Source organism: Abramis brama, assembly GCF_963993115.1.
Source record: "Abramis brama genome assembly, chromosome: 14".
In the NCBI taxonomy this organism is placed as follows: domain Eukaryota; kingdom Metazoa; phylum Chordata; class Actinopteri; order Cypriniformes; family Leuciscidae; genus Abramis; species Abramis brama.
In genome coordinates this window covers 12,118,263-12,131,966 of record NC_139976.1, presented here as the reverse complement: position 1 = coordinate 12,131,966, position 13,704 = coordinate 12,118,263, and the positions used below count along the sequence as shown (strand labels likewise).

At 37.3% G+C, this 13,704-nt stretch overlaps 1 protein-coding gene across 1 annotated transcript in view; it reads right to left on the bottom strand.

The window, feature by feature from the left end:
• Nucleotides 1-13,704, bottom strand: part of atrnl1b (attractin-like 1b) — a 93,685-nt gene that overhangs the window by 13,658 nt on the left and 66,323 nt on the right. The window contains exon 27 of the mRNA XM_084134498.1: nt 3,447-3,554. Within this exon, the coding sequence (XP_083990624.1) occupies nt 3,447-3,554 (108 nt within the window). The remainder of the gene's footprint in view (nt 1-3,446; nt 3,555-13,704) is intronic.

Genomic DNA, 13,704 nt, shown 5'->3' with positions numbered 1-13,704 from the left:
ACTATTGAGCACTCTCAAACACAAGAACGGCTACATACACAGTATAATTTAAATGGCCTCTCTTTGTTGCCTGGTGACAGCCTCCATCCATCATACTCTGCAACTGTTAACGGGCCCATATGTTGTGCGCTGGCCATGGTGGCGGAGCAGCATCTGTGTCATCTGCACCATTTTAAATGGGCTGGCCTCACATTGGCTTCATAATGCACTTCTGCTGACCTCAACGCACTTTTTCCTCTAGTCCAGTTGAGCCCAACACAGACCATCCCACTCCCAGCCTAATGCACAGACAGAGCAGTCTTAACATGACCTGTGGCAGACAGAAACTGACCCTGTAGAGTTTACAGAAAGCAGCATTTCCTGTCATTATATATCAAATATCATGTGGGACAATGAACATGCCATCCCATTCCCAGCTTGCACTGTAAAAAAATTATTAGTTTAACTAAAAATGCTACGGTGAAAATCTGTTAATTGGTTAACTGTAATACGGAGGAAAAACTGTAATAAATATAAACGGGACATTTAATGTAATTTTACTGTAAAATACTGTTAAATTTAGTTTTTGGAAGTGAAAAAGAACAAGTCATCTTATAATTTACAGTAAAAAAAAACAACATGTAAAACGTTCCAAGAATTCCCTTTGTGACACTTTACAATTGATGGTTTTTCATTGAAATAACTTTATTTTTAGTTTTTTTCTTCAGTTTTGTACATTAGAGTTTTATTACGTTTTATTAGTTTTGTACGTTTATCGTTAAATTAATGTTTATTCCATTATTTTAGAGTCTGTTATATGTGTTACCATGGTGTTCTGTATTTTTGTATTTACTGTATTTACACCGTCTATATATTAGTTTTTACCTCAGCTTGTGGAAAAGCTACTCGTGTTGAGCTTTGATTCTACATGTGGCTTTCTCATTACAACCTGTTTTTGTTGGTTGTCAGTGTATTATAAAGGTACAAAACTAATTTTAGTACTTCAGTAGGTTAGTATATTAACATTACACCAGTTAATAGAATAAAGGTTTTTTTTTTTTTTTTTTTTTTTTACTGTAAATGTAAGTTAAATGCTTCCAAAGTAGCATGTTGCTACCATATTTTTTTCTGGTAAAGTTCTAGCAGCTGTTGCAGCTAGTTTTTTTAAACAGTTTTTTGTAAAGCTAGTTTTACAAAGCTAGTTTTTTGTAAAAAAAAAAACAAAACAAAAAAAACACTGTTGCAGCTTTTTTTATTTTTTGGTCTACCCATTATTTCCAAACATTTCTTCAATTGTGCTATAATAACATGACAAAAAAAAATCTATCTAAAAAAGAAAAGAAAAATGGTTTGTCACAAATTAAAGTCAAAGGGGTCCAAAACAAAATTGGACCCCACTGACTTTCATTGTATGGTTTAAAAAAATAAAAATAAATAAAACTAAATGAAACGTTTTGAAACTAAAAAGGTTTAAGGCTTTTAGATGTCCGACCTGAGGCTTAGTGGTATGCACATGTGCTTCAGACATACAGTACTGAGCTGTGGCAATCAAACTGGAGATGTGGGTGCAAATCCATGTTCTAATCCCATTCCACTCATAATTTCCTGTCATGCCTCTCTTTAACTACCAATAATACTGCAAAAAAAAATAAAAATAATAATTCACAACTTAATGGCTCAAACAGGCTTTGGTTAAACCTGCTATTAACATTAGTATTGGGTGAGCTAATCTGTGATAACTACAGACAGAAGCATAGCTACAGACACATATTACTGTGCTGAACTGTCTGGATTGTCCTCTTTTTTATTAGCAGGTTATGCTAAACAATTCAACAGGACCAGATGCTGTCTCATTAACCTTTATAGAACAGAATTGCTCTCATTTCCCTCCTTTCACCTTCAGCTGCTGCCAGATCCTAGCAAAGTGGGGCCAACATCTGGATCTGCCTCAATAGACTCCAAGAAGTGTCAATGTTGATCACTGAACACATGATGAGAGCTGGGGAAGAACAACATGAGGGGACACATATGCTACAACACTAAACCTAAATATATGTTTAAGGATTTCATACTAAGTTGTCCCATAAGCTAGAAATAATAAACAGAAACATTTGTAGAGAGGCATGTAGAAGAAAATCTCAGAAAGCCACTGTGGACAAAACTGCAGAGAATGCTACTGAGCATTTGTTTTGAGTTTCATTTGGTTTCAATAAAATATTCCCTGGCTAATTTTGAATACAAACTTGAAATGCTATTGCAATCAAAGCTTTGAGGGAACAAGTTGAAACAGGCAGCTCTAAAAGGTGGCGGGCCGGCTCATAACGGGTCTCTTGAGACTCTGTTAGTGGCAACTGCGGTGGTCGAAATTAAGCCTTCGAGAGGCTGAGAAGAGAACAACAGGAATCCGGTATCAAAGGGTATCTCTCCTTCTACTACAAAGGTGACAGAACTTAAAAAGTGATGAGAAACAACAGCATTTTAGAAAAGGAACGACATGTTGCAGACTCTCTTACCATACAATATGCTATAAGAAAAACAAAATACTGCATATGCGGTTACTGTACTACGTGAAGCCAAAATGTTAACGATCAAAACAACTTCTGTTCACAAAAACTTCAACTCTCAACAGCTGGCTTGTGGACGCAGTTTCACTGGACTTAAGTGCCTCTTTTAACAAGGATGATGTCCCCGTAAATGAGAGCCATATGCTGATAAGAGTGAAGCTGAAGTTTGTTTAAAAAGATCTATTTTGAACAGCGTTCAGCTGGAGGAGCGTTCAACTTGACGAGTATGTTGTTTTCTGCTCTCTTCATTTGTGGCTTGTCCTCCCACAGCCCATAATGCTCACCGAGCACCACTCCACTCTACACTAATGGATTCTGGAGAGGCACATCAAGTGCTGCTGGACGTGCGTTTTCAACGTCTCTGCTGTACGACAGGTACATCTGTGCTCACAGGTCTGTGTGCGTGTCTGTTGTGTAACAACCATGAATCCCGATGCTCTTAAATTAGAGCTGTCAAACTGCAAACAGTTTCTGCTTGGCACTTATTTAGACTGTAAACCACATATGTGTTTACATTTTGCTCTAAAATGCCTTAAAACGATAAATAAATAAAAGTACAAATTTGCATGTTACCACACTGTTCTACACAAAATTATATTAAGTTACAATTAATCTACCTTAAAAACACTAATGTGGCTTGAATTTGAAATATTTTCTAGTGGCTTGTCACGGAGTGACTGCAAAAAGAATGCAATAATTATATTAATAATAGTTTTTATGGAACTAAATGTCTAAATAAAAAAAATGCATAAAACTCATTGTAATATTAACGATGTACCTGAACTGTATGTCATTATGTATATATTGAGAATTTTTGTTGCATGTACACTAACTGTACATTGCAATTTTGTGTGTAGATTAAAACCTAACTGGGTGGATACCAAGTTCAAAGGTGAAACTAACCTCGATTCCACCCTGAAGCAGTTCTACTTGAGTTCCGCCAACATCCAGTGTCACCGCGACCGATGCAAAAGGGCGACTGGCCATCTGCTGCCTTTCTCTCATCAGTTGCTGTAGCAGGAAGAGTAAGAGATGAAAGAAAGAGGGAAGAAAAGTATGATACATTAGTAAATATCTGTACATAAACTGTAGTTTCAAACAAATCTAAGTTGGCAGTTTTCTTTGTCAAAATCTTTGATTTAGGGCTAAAAGTGGAGACTGACCGTATAAGTGACATGACTCATATTTATTGAGAAGGAAAACTAAAAGCACCTCTGGACACACACACACACACACACACACACACACACACACGTGTGAGGCAGTATGCAGGGAATCTGATGAGTTTGAGATAAGAAGGAAAAAGATTACCGAAAGTGCATTACCGAGGCGAAAGTGCAAAGCAGAATAAGAGAAAGAGAGATAGAGAGAAAGAACGAGAGGCCATTGACAGCACACTGGCTGTTTTCCAGCACAGACAGAAACAGGTGGTTGAATAATTCATTTGTTCCATATAAAAAAGTTTGGAGGACCTGGCTAATCAAATGTCTGCAAAGATTGGAAGGAAATTTCTCTTGCCACAACATGCATGACAAGCAATTATGCTGCCATTGATTGCATGAGCATCAGTATTCCAGTGGTGGAGTTTAATTAATGATGCATTCCCTGTAATTTCTCCATGCAACTGACTGGCTGACTGCCCTAAAAGCAGGATTCACAACCTTCATACAAAATCCCATCCATAACCGATGGCACACTGCTTATTTTGTCTCTTTGATGGACATAGTTTATCTATCATGTGCACATGGTGCACAATTTTCCTTGCTTGTGCATACAGGAGATGGCACGAGGTCAGAAGTACTTCTCAAGGTGATATCAATATATTTATCAATACCAACTTCTCATCTGTAATCAGAACGTGTAGATGTCATTGAGTGAAAGCGAGTGAGCATTCATGAGTATTTGCGGGTGACACGGGTACAAAAGATCAATACACTGCAATACATAGTGTTCAATCACAGTACTATGCCAGTTGCCTTCATATTAGAGAATTCCACAGAGAACAATTAACATACTTTATCAGTGAAACATTCAATAGGTATCCTAATAAGACTTCAAATCCCTGTTTAAATTTCTCACTGCTTTTCATTAGCAACAATAACATCAAAGAATAATGAACAAGACTTCAACAGGTATGTAGAAAACAATTAGAGAGAAAGCTTTTGTCCTGGAGACAAACTTTGGAAGACATTTTACTTATGTGAACACTCCAAATCAGCTTCTCTCAGAGAGATGCAGGTGATGCCTCTATCATCGCTGGATAATCAATAGTGACAACACACACACACACACACAAAAAAACATGGAGTGTCTCATCAGCAGTCAATCCATATCTAAATGTGGGCTGATTTGGGTACCAAGGACGAGGATGATTGCTATTGGATTTGTGACAAAGGAAAGCGTGCTGCTTTAAACTCTAATTGCTCCACATAACGGTGACAAAAGACAACTGCTGAGGTACTGTCACTTGCCTGGTTTCACAGCAATTCTGCACCATGTCCACGTCCTGACAAACATGCTGGTGTCCACACACGCATATGCATGTACGTGGATTTCATATTAGGAAATCGAACGGCAGAAACTTCAGATAGTATAGGGTTCTGCAGATGAAAAACTAATAATAATAATAATAATAATAATATTATTATAATACCCATATAGGCTACTTTAATAAAAATGTATGAAATAATAATTTGTGACAATTTAAAACTGAATCACCACTGGAGACAGATGGAAAATCTCTATTTGCAATTTCTTCACATTTTATCTCATTGATGTTACTAACACTACCATTTAAAAGTTTGGGGTCAGTACATTTATTACAATTATTTTATTTAGCAAGGGCGCATTAAATTAATCAAAAGTGACAGTAAAACCTTTATAATGTCTTTAAGAGAAGGTCTGTATAAGATTTATATTTAAAATAAATGCTGTTCTTTTGAACTTTCTATTCAATGAATCCTGCAAAAAAATTATGTTTTCCACAAAAAAAAAATGCAAGAGTTTCAACATTGATAATAATAAGAAATGTTTATTGAGCACCAAATCAGCATTCTAGAAAGATTTCTGAAGGATCATGCGACACTGAAGACTGGAGTAATGGCTGCAGAAAATTGAGAGAATAAATCAAAATATTACATTAGTAATATTACTGATTTTACTGTATTTTTCATCAAACAAACGCAGCCTTGGTGAGCAAAACGAATTAAAAACAAAAAAGCACCCCAAACTTTTGAACGGTAGTGTAACTACCTCTATAGAGCATTACCTCAGTGTTTTCGGCAATACTTTTGTTGCACATGCAACAACAACGGCAACAGGGCTTATTTAAAAAAAAAAATCCCTATTAGCTGGAACCACAAAGCAAAAAACATTTTCAAATCAGCAGGGACACTGTAAATGGTTATATTAAATAAAAAAGTAAAAAACATAGTGGAGATAAAAAAAAAGGTTAAAAATTATAAAAATGTAGTAGTAAATGGCAGTACTTCACTTTATATATATATATATATATATATATTGCTACAAAAAGAACACGTAAAATGGGAACACTGGTACTTGCTTTTAAGTGCCTTAATTATAGTACTCAAAAGTGACTAATGGTTAAAAGGAGGGAAACTAAGAATCTTTGCACTCAAAGAACTGAAGTGCACATTAAATACCTATGTACACATTATGTACTACTCAGTCTTCAGCAAGCTTTCTACATGCTAATACAACTAATCTAACAATGGCAACACATATCAGAGTTCAAAGTTTCACTGAATTGCTTTCAAAATCATGAATCTTCAACCACTGCAACAAATCCTCAAAACTCATCCACAAAAATGAACGTGAAGGAGAGTCTAAACGATTCTGGAATTTGGCAATTAAAATAAGTAATCTGACATATGCAACTAAATAAATGCATAATAAAATATCAACAGTCTGTTAAAAAGGCATTCAGATGAATAAGTTCTCTAAAGTGTTTTAAACAGATGATTATTGGGCTAATAACACCATGTCACCGAACACAGTAAGTCAAAAAGTCACTTCAACCTCAGAAATCACAGAATAAACTTCTTCCTGTATCCATGACAAACAAAAAATGCAGTAAGGTGGCGACGTCCTTGACGGGGCACGTATCAGACCGACAGTGCTGTGTCTGTGGGGGTGTCTCTTCAGCACTGACACAAAGAGGTCTCTTCAATGACTTCCGCATAAATGGGCCCTGATGGCACCATGGTAATTAATCACTCATTATCTTTTCTATTAATCACCACTTGAGAACTGTTATGGCTGATCCCACCGCGACCACGTTTATAATGAAATTATCGAAGCTGAGCACACTCCGCACGTCAGGGTTTCTCTTGACAATGCGATCTGATCATCTCTGCGAAACGTTAGTGACACCAACCTGCATAACTAAATGTGTGTGTGTGATGAAAGGAGAGATACTAGAGAGGTATGCTAGCTTGAAAAGTGAACTAAACCTTTTCAGGTGTTCAAAATCAGTCGGTATAGAGCAGGGCATTATAAATGGCGTAAAGTCATTGGTGTGCAAGTTCTGAGTAAACAATTTCATTTAATTTGTAGTTCACTCTTAATGCCCAACAGTAGCGGTTTTTGGCACGGCCCGGGGCAATCGCCCGGGGCGGCATTTTTGGGGGGCGGCGGCGCCGCCGGCACGAGCAGAAAAAAATAATAATAATAATCTGCGCCGCGAAGCGGTTTTCTATTATCTATCATTTCACTGTGTGGGGAATTGGCCAATTTGCGCCCCCTGCAGCTGCAGGCGCCCCTGCTTGTTGAGAAGATGCCGTGCACAGAAGCTGTTTGTTTGAGAAGGGGAAAGGGGAAGTGGCGCGGAGGCGCGGGCGCGGATGACAGTTCACCTCTGGGTCTCTCCCAAATGGAACGGACAAGCGGGGGGAACGGGGGATCCATATAGTTATCTAAGTCAGTCACACCTCGACTTTCTTCCAAATAACGTACATTTCATTCAGAATATTATAAATACAGGCCTCTATATTTCCTGCACATTTTTGTTTTTCTGAATTGTCTGAATGGCTAATAAAAATAGGTAATACAAAACGATTACTTGGTCACCACCACCAAGGTGAATTGGTTTAGTCTTGACTTCTGGTCGTGACTCGTGAGTAACAGTTGGTATGGGGGGATCAGGGGAAATCTGTTGATTGTCGTCGATGTCGAGTGCCAAATAAGAGATGGACAAGAAACGTCAAAGCCATCAGGTGCCCAATTTAGAAACGAGCGAAAGATAAAGGTATGCAACTATGTTTTCTCTGTATGATTACGGTATCCATGTCATGAATGAAGGGGCAATATTAATTGGTGGGTATAACTCTTATTTGTTAGCCTTTTTGCTATGATTCTTGCTATGCTTAACAATAATTTGGTTTTAACTCAAACACGAGATCTAATTTCTCCATAATATTGTGCTTTGCAACAAAACAGTTACAAGTTCAGTTATTAGGCTACACTGCAAAAAATGCTTTTCTTACTTAGTATTTTTGTCTTGTTTCCAGTCCAAATATCAAACATTTTTTAAATAAAGATGCATAACTAAAGTAGTAAAATGACATAAGATATTAAGTCTTGTTTTCTGGGGAAATAAATGAAAATTGAGTTTTTGCTTAAAACAAGCAAAACATGATCTGCCAATGGGGTAAGAAAAATTATGTGTGTGGGGGGCGCTCGAAGGGGGGTCTCGCCCAGGGTGTAATTCAATGTAGAACCGCCACTGATGCCCAAAATGCACTCTGATTTATACTGCACCTCCAAAGTACATGAGTATAAGCTTTATAATCAAATGTGGAGAGGAAAAAGGACACTTTGCATCCTCTATTTCTTCAATTTCTATATTGCACTGGTGCTTTCACTTTTATAACTACTTATTCATAGGTCATTAAAAAAACAAATATAAGTGAGCCAAGTGCAAAGCAAATGCAGAATGTACTGTATCTTTCCTGGACTAATTTAATCAGGTATTAATTTCTAACTCAGAAAATTGTATACAAAGCAAAAATGATGATGATAAAATTAAAATTAATATTAATAATAATAATAATAATAATAAATAAATAAATAAAAATAAAACGCTTGTTTGTGTTGATTCGCCTCTTATTGTGAATCATTATGAACACAAACATTACAAGCAAAAATATTTATTGCATTCTCAGACTATGGAAGCAAGTATACACAATAAAAAAGTTAGCTGCATCTAAAATCTATGGTCGCGTGCTGCTTTCATCTAATCAACGACACTGACGACCGTCAGTTTATGAATACCCAGGATTAACTGTTAACCCAGGGTAAATTATGAGCAGTGTAAAACGTGAAGCAAGATAACCAGGATTCCGTTTACTGGGGTTTAGAACGACCTAGGGTTAACTATTTCAAGTGTGAACGGCCAAGTGTGCAATTTGGGACAGGGACTATATAGGGGATTGTAAATAAGTAAACAAGAGATTGATTTCAGTCACAAAAAAGCAGGATGAAAAGGGCAGGACTGGAAAGAGTTAATTCTGCCTGCCGAGCTTGTTGATTTCATTATAAAGCTGCACTTTCATCAAACACGGATGACATTTGCACCAGAATGGCCACTTTCTGGGGGTGAAACATCTACACATTTATGAGTCCATTAATTATATCTTCATTTAAATATTGAGTTGAAGCTACTTGCTTTCTTTTATCCCCTTAGACTAGCGTGTTTTTGCGTATGTATAGGTGAAAGTGTGAGGAGAGGAACTGAGAAAATAAAACAACAAAGCATGACAGGGAGAGAGCAAAAGGGAGATGGCGTGAGAGAGCATGGCAGAAAGGGAGAGAGCTGTGGTATGCTCTCATTTGCGCTAATAGATCTTCTCTCAGAAAACAGGCTGGCTTTGTTGACAGCCAAAAAGCACCATCTGCAATTTATCCATCTCTCTCCATCACCTGCTATTATTCATCAGGCCCACTGCCTTTACTACATCACTGGCATCTCCATAACAATTATGCAAGACAAAGCCAGTCCATCACTGAGATATACATAGATGCATCCATGTCCCACACACTCGAGGATGCAGCTGCCCTTTTCAACTATGACACATTTTCAGTTCTGTTTTTTTATTTTTTTATTTTTAATCCAGACCTATAATTGCAATGTTTTGCTTGATCCTATCAACCAAGCTGAACACGGGAAGGCACACACACACAAACTTGTAGGGGTTTAGACTAGAGTTAAGGTCAAATTTGTTTTATTATTCTTTGAAATGCTCTTAAAACCTTGCCCCAGGGTAGTACAGTGAAAACCTCACTGATGTGAAATAGAGATTGATTGTTCATCGATTTGTACCATAGGCTTCACGTTAAACCTGCTTTATAGCATTAGGACTTTCCTGTTAGACATTAAACAAGGGCTAAATCTCTCAAAGCCATTTTGGCCACGAATACAAAAATGTAATGGAATGTTTTTTCCATTCCTGAAAAAAAAAAAAAAAAACACCATACCACTCTGTTCAGTTGATGGAGAAAATTCAGTCAAATTCAAAACGCTGTGGATGCTTAGCTGATCAAAAATAACTATTATACATAAACATAAAAAGCAATTAATTATGTTAACTATTAATTGCAATTATGAACTCAATCAACAAGCCTAGCATGAGTACATGCATTCAGACTAGCAAAGATTTGTTGGCGCCTAACTTGCAATAACTAAATTTAAAGAAATTATGTAAATTAAGCAACTCTCAAATGCAGCAAATTAATTACAGCTGATCATAACAGGAAATTAGGTCTTGAACGAAGCAGGGAAATTTGCCCAGACAAATGACACAGAAAGAAAAGTTTTCAGACTGGGCACAAAGTGACCCAGTAAAAATGACTTGTCAAAGCATACCGATACAAATGCACGGACTGACAATTTACAAATGTCTCCAGCCAAGCCTATAATGTTTTCCCCTGATGATTTGCTCATGTTAAAGGGTACAATTAAGGCAATCCACTCAGAATCACTTCTGCATTGTAGATCCATGTGGCGCAGTTCATCCTGAGGAACATCAATGACCTGATTGGCTCTTCAGAATATGGATTATGAAACTGGCTCAAATTGGTTATTCCACAAAGACCTTTGGATTGACTGCTAAAAGGACGTGTCACTCTCATTGGCTCAGAATTGAGTTGGACATTGATCTGTAAGTTTTACCAAATATGTAGATCAGAGGCGTTCAATTACATTCAATTGGTGACTGGTTCTTCATTCAGAAATAGGCTTGGAGGTCTCACAGCTCAAAAGTGTATTTTCTGTTACTGAGCAGTCTGCTCTCGCGGTACTTTGGCACCATACACCGATCGCTCTGCGGAGCGCCGCTTTAAGTCGAACACACCTAATGATTCAATGACAAATACATTTTTTAACAGTCATGTCGCCACCTGGTTGCATAACGATGTAATCGATAGAATCTTTAAGTGCCAAGTTACGTTCAAAAGGTGATTTGCTCTATTTTGATCGCTACTGTAGACCATAGTGTTTATATCCAAACTATAAACTTTTAAACCCAGTACTTCTGTTATAATATGAATATTTGTAATACAGAAATAATGAAACTGTGTGGTTGAAAAGACTGTTTGTGAAGTTGTTTTATACCTATACATGATTACGGCTCTCTCTAGGTCAGCGGCTGGACAAACGCAGAATTAAATGTTCCAGTGAGATTTTGTCAAAGGTTTAATAGACAGGCAAATCATTGCCATTATGAATGAGATTGGGTGGGTGTTTGAATCGAGATCGCAATCTTTTAACGATTAATCATGCAGCTCTAAAAGATGTTAGTAGAGTAAAAAGTGGGTAGTGTACTATAACAGCCTCTCTTTAAGAGAACATGTGTTGAGTGTCAAGATAGAGGAAAAACAACCTGGATGTTTTCAAAAATGCTGAAAATGACAGTTTCCAGCTATATTATATGCGCCTTATGCGCCTGAAAAACAAGCGCACAGCTAACTTTAGAAAAACTTCTGTTTTTGCAGTAGTTCTGTATTTCTATGGCATTGCTGTCAAAGAGTAATTAGCTGGTGAAGTGGATTTACTTATTAACAAATGTAAGTAGACCAGGGAGATTTTAAAATGAGGAGTTCATTAATTAATCCGTACAATCTTAAATTCATGTTGTGGAAATACAAACTGGAAGACAGAACACAACGGGTGCAGATCTGAAAAGGGGCGGAGCTACATAAGGTCTATAGGCAATCCCTGTAAAAAGCCAGATTATTAGCATTCATTATCAGATAGAGAATAAAAGGTATCGGTCCAGCACAGTAGCTAGATTTATTAGAAACTAGACATTTATTGAATCTTATAATCCACTTAAATACTGCAGCAATTACTTTCCTCAATGAAAAGATAGAGAATATTAGAAAGAAAATTGGAAATGTGCAATCAACTGTTGCTGTAACTCAAACGACATCCATGAGCGAAACATGCTGCATTCTGACCCTTTGTTAAACATTATTAACACTTCCCGCTCTCTAGGACATATCCCTTAAAACTGGCAGTTTGTACTTCCCTTGAGGAATTTTGGTTTGCTGCAAAGCGTGTTACCCACTGAGCACCTCACTGCTTTTTCCACCTCAGAAACACCCAAGTCACAGAATATTTATTGATGCAGTTCATGCATTCATAACTTTGTGACTTGATTATTGTAATGCACTTCTGGCTGGATGCCTGATTGTCTCCATAAATAATCTGGAGTTTGTTCACTGCAGTCATAGTTCTAACCAGGTCCGGAAAATATGATCATATCAGTCCGATATGATACTTGCTGCACTGGTTACCTGTCAATACCTCTACTTAAAAAGCCCAGTCCCTCAACGGTGTACTGATCTCCTGCCTTCTTATTACTCTTCATGCCCAGATACACCAACTAGTCTGCCATTGAACGCCAGTCTCTTTCTTATACCGCATACTTTCATAAGGGGTGGACTTTTATATAGTATAATGTGTAATATTTAATACAACAATAATAATTTGCAATACTATTTTGCTTTCTATTACTACATGTAGACTTGTCTGACATAAATCCAAATATTCTGGACTGGTAAAGATTAAATTTACCTGAAAAAATTGAGTATTTCCCCCCCAAGTGCTGCAAAATGTATCCAGCTACAGACAACAGGCAAGAAGATCAAGAAGAACAGGCATGACCTTCTTTCACTGGACAAAGTGAACATCAGATTTAACTTAACATTGAAAAAATATTTGGTATTCAGTTCCAGATCACTGATTCGCAAGTTTTTGCTTTGATATCATTAATTCAACAGTTCAGCTTTAGACTCTGCATTGATCCACTATTTCAGCGAACACTGCTGCATCTTTCTGAGCAATTCATGTATCATTTGCACACGTTGGTTTGAGTGAACTTGTGATTTAACAAACTCTGTGTGAGTCCCACAGCTGAACTTGAAAAGTGAGGGCGAGTATGTGTCAGACTAAAGGTTCCCTTGTGAGCGTGTGATGAATGAAGTGGAAGCAGTGCCTCTGTGTTCAGAGTCACAAATGGTTGCGGCCGTTTGCAAGACTCATTACGGGCAGAAATATTTTTTGCAGACTGATCAGAACTACTTTTCTGCAAGACTGACAAAGGAGCTGATACATCCATGCTGCCCTGATTCCATCTCGCTCTCTCTCTCTCTCTGCATAATGTGTCCTTTCCTGACCAATTTGTGTCACACAGGATTCTACCTCATTCATTAAGCTAAGTAATAAGGCTCAGTTTAATTATAGCATAGTTGATGACGTCTAGCTTTTAAAATATCTATGGTTAAAAGCCAAATGTTATATCATTGTCATGCTTAATTTCTATAACCCACCAAACAATCATTAATGAATGATCATTACTTCAAGCCATTAAAAACTCAACATTAGATAAAGAGTACAGCCGCCATCCTGCAGACCAATAGTGGAGTTTCCCTTTCACTTGGTTGTACACTGTTAAAACCACATCTCGGGCTGTGGGCCAGCCAGACTGGTTTTATATTGGGGCTGATATGACCTTTAATTAACATTAAAAAGGATAAAACTCTTTGTTCCCTTTGCCTGAAGTTTGCTGATGCCCTTGAAAAGAGAAACCTTCTTTATAACACATGGCCCTATCGCAGAGATAAAAAGTTTTATCATAACTTC